The sequence below is a fragment of the Condylura cristata genome, unplaced genomic scaffold (genome assembly GCF_000260355.1).
Source record: "Condylura cristata isolate star-nosed mole 26May11 unplaced genomic scaffold, ConCri1.0 scaffold00054, whole genome shotgun sequence".
NCBI classification, from domain to species: domain Eukaryota; kingdom Metazoa; phylum Chordata; class Mammalia; order Eulipotyphla; family Talpidae; genus Condylura; species Condylura cristata.
The window spans coordinates 639,362-642,715 of NW_004567155.1; the positions used below are offsets into that span (position 1 = coordinate 639,362).

The 3,354-nt window shown below is 68.8% G+C and overlaps 1 protein-coding gene across 1 annotated transcript in view; it reads right to left on the bottom strand.

The window, feature by feature from the left end:
- Nucleotides 1-123: 123 nt before the first annotated feature.
- DHCR7 (7-dehydrocholesterol reductase) overlaps nucleotides 124-3,354 on the bottom strand; it is a 13,306-nt gene continuing 10,075 nt past the window's right edge. The window contains exons 7-9 of the mRNA XM_012734324.1: nucleotides 1,872-1,947; nucleotides 1,184-1,561; nucleotides 124-353 (exon numbers count right to left, since the gene is read on the bottom strand). Coding sequence (XP_012589778.1) covers nucleotides 124-353; nucleotides 1,184-1,561; nucleotides 1,872-1,947 — 684 coding nt within the window. The remainder of the gene's footprint in view (nucleotides 354-1,183; nucleotides 1,562-1,871; nucleotides 1,948-3,354) is intronic.

The following is a 3,354-nucleotide window of genomic DNA, read 5'->3' on the forward strand; positions in this document are numbered from 1 at the left end:
GGCCACACCAGTGGCCTCACTGCCGTCTCGGTGGCGAGACGCAGGCGCAGGGGGGCTCCCGAGCGCGGGTCTGGGAGCAGACGAGAGCCTGAGCGGGCGAAGCCCACAGGAAGGAGGTGAGACCTAGTGGCGGAGCTGGGCACTGTCCTCGCTGTCCATCTTGGTCACCGTGTCTTTGCGGTGATCCCGCACCTGCAGCCTACTTTGCAGCCCCACCTGCTTGCTGGGCATGGGGTCAGCGTCTGCGCCCAGCACGAGGCTGACACGGTCACCACAGCCATGCCGCCGGCTGCGTGCAGAGGGCGAGCGGGAGGCTGGAGAGGAGCAGAGCGCGGGCCCCAGGGCGAGGGCGTCTGGGCAAGGACACACCAGCTGAGGGGCAAGGTGGCGCCCCACCCGGGGCAGCACGGGGGGCGTGGCACCTCCCCTGAGGCTCTGTCTGGGCTGCGCAGGACTCCAGGTAACGCTTCAAATTTGGGTGCTAACGTGGGAGTTTCTTTAATACCAATTGCCTGTCACCCAGCAATCCCACCTCTGGACGACGCCCCAGAGAACTAAAAGTGGAGCCTCAAACAGACACCGCCTCCTCCCCACCCAGAGTGCTATTCACAGTCGTTAAATGTAGAAGTAGCCCAAATGTCCATGGACGGGTGATGGATAAACAAGGCGGCCCGTGCACGGGTGGAATACTATTCAGCCCTGAAAAGGAAGGGCACCCCTGCCCCTGCGCCAACATGGAGGGGCCTGGAGGGCACGGCTCCTGAGAGAGCCAGCGCCTAGGGACAAATGCCGAGCCCCACCGAGGTCAGGACCCAGAGAGCGAGGCCCGAGTTCCGCCTGTTTCCTACTGAGAGTGGAAGGGGAGCTGTGGGCCTGGAGAGGGGTGGGGGTGCTTCACAGGGGCAGTTTCAGCTCGGGAGTGAGAACGTCTGGGACGTCGGGGACGATGGCTGCTTTTCTGGGGCACAGACACCTAAGGGGTGAAGGGGGAGACTTCGCTGGGTGACTTACGCAAAGTTTAACCGCCTGACATTCCAGGTGCTCTGCAGAAGCGGGAAGACCTGGCGCACAGGCCACGCTCGCGCAGCCCAGCGGCAGGGGCCTTTCAGGCGGGCACACGCCACCGTCCGCTCCCTCCCGGAGCTCCCGCGGGGCTGTGTGGCGCGTGTGTGCAGCAGGCTACCCTGGAGGGGCGCGGCGGCTGTGTGCGCCGGCTCCCGGGTGTCTCCCGCTCGCGTCACGGCCCAAGCCCAGCGCGGCCTGGCCACCGCAGCCCCGTCAGCCGCCGTCCGGCTGGGCCTGGGCCTCTGGGTTTGCACCGCCAGCGCCCCGGCATCGCCGCTCGTCACGGCCACAGCTCTCGGGCTCTGCGGGCCCCCGCGGCGTGGGGGGGCTGGGGGGCCCGGTGCCGCTGGGAGGACGTGGTCACTCACGTTGTGCCGGAGCCTCCCGAGCATGGTGGGGAACACGACCAGGGGCGCGTCCATGCCCGCGAAGCCCACCTTGCTGAAGCCCGAGCCGCAGTCACAGACCAGAGGCGTGTTCGTGGCCAGAGCAGGGCCTGCGGGGAGGCGGCCGCGGGTGACGGGTGCTTGTGCCGGCCCCTCCCTGACCCTGGAGCACGGAGCTGTGTCCCCTGCCCGACCCAGTCTTGGCGACCAACCTCGTCCCGCCCGAGTCCGAGCGTGGGGTCAGCGCCTGGGCAGGACGCCCTCAGGATGCCTCGTTGAGGCCAAGCTCTTAATACTCCACAGCAGCTGGCCAAGCCGCTGACCCGAGACGTCGGGCACCTGGCAGGCCCACGGCCCGGCTGCCCATGGGCCAGAGCCCGCCCGGGGCTCAGGACTACCTCGCTGTCCCAGGCCCCACACCGCCGTGGCAGGGCGGTGTCCTGCCCACGAAGCCCGATTGCCACGGGAGGGGCAGTTCGTTGTCCCCACAGAGGTTCTAGAAAGTTACGGCGCAAGCCCGGGGGTGACAGGTGGGGGTCGCTCCCGGTCTGCCTCCCCCCCCCCCGAGTGCCGCGCTGTGCCCTGACGGCGCGTCACACAGCCGGGCGCCTAGAGACGACAGCTGTCGGAACAGGTGACCTAACGCCCGCCCCTGTGCAGCCGCAAGTGTCCCCGAGAGCTCGCGGGTGGCTCCCCACCAGAGCTGGCCAGCACCCGTACACTTACGCTAAGGATTCCGGTGCTCCCCTCACACACCTGGCCCACCCCAGGTGAGGCGAGCGCTCTGCCCGTGCCCCGATGGTGCGGCTGCAGCAGCCGCCCGGGGCCTGTTCGGGGCTCGTTTGCTCCGTCTTCAGCAACCTCCCTGTGTTGACGCACTAGGCCGTGGCTCATGTTCGCCGCTGTATAGTATTCCACACCCAGCGCGTGGGTGCTGATGTGAGCCGAGGGATGTGCTGGCGGTCAGCAGCTGGCTGGCTAGCTCTCCCCTGGGCAGGGCTTGCTGAAGGTGCGGGTCGGTGCGGAGCAGCTTGGTGAGGTGACCAGCCTGCCAGGTGCCCTCACACCACTGGCCTGTCCGTGACTCAGATCACATGGGACAGTAACTGCGTCCCAGGAGGCCAGCAGCGCTGTCTGGCCCTGAAGGCCCGGTCACCTACTTACTGCTCGGCATTTACATGTCGTGGCAGAGGCACCAATACGCAATGCTTTCCAGGAAAATGGCATCAGGAGAAAACTCCTGGCACAGGCCCCCAGCTGCTGCCCCCCAGGCCAGCCCATGTGAGCCCCTGTGCCCGCCCGCCAGGTTTCACAGAAGTGGCTTCCAGCACATTGCCAATTCCTGGCCTGGCGTGGCGGGCGCCCCCTGCTGGGCATCCAGAGACCTGCACGTTCCCCAGAGGACTCTGTGGGGGCTCACGGGCGCCCCCTGCGGCCTCCCGGCGACCTGCGCCTCGCCCGGCGGGCTTCGCTGGGGGTCACCCGCACCGCGTGGGCCCAGCAGCCTGGTGGCCCGGCCACGCTCAGGAGCTGGTCACGGTGCACGACGTCACCTGGGCCCTGGCTGGGCCTGGGGGCGCCGGGCGCTCGGGTGTTTCCACAGTCGCCACACGGCCCGCCCCAGTAGCGCCTCGTGCTCTGGGGTGTCTGGCTCCCACCGAGCCCTCTCCTGGCACCGACGCCCGGGCCCCCGCAGCTCCTCCGGTGCCCGCCACGCAGTGAGCACGCAGTGACCACACAGTGACCACGCAGTGACCGGGCCGGCCGGCGCCCGCAGCGGGAGGGGAGAGCGGTCCGGGGCACCGCGGTCCCTGCTCCGCGAGGCCTTCGTCAACCCGGGCCCCACTTTCCGCGGGGCTACCGGCGTGTCCCGCACGGGAGGGTGCACTGGTGCGCGGAGACG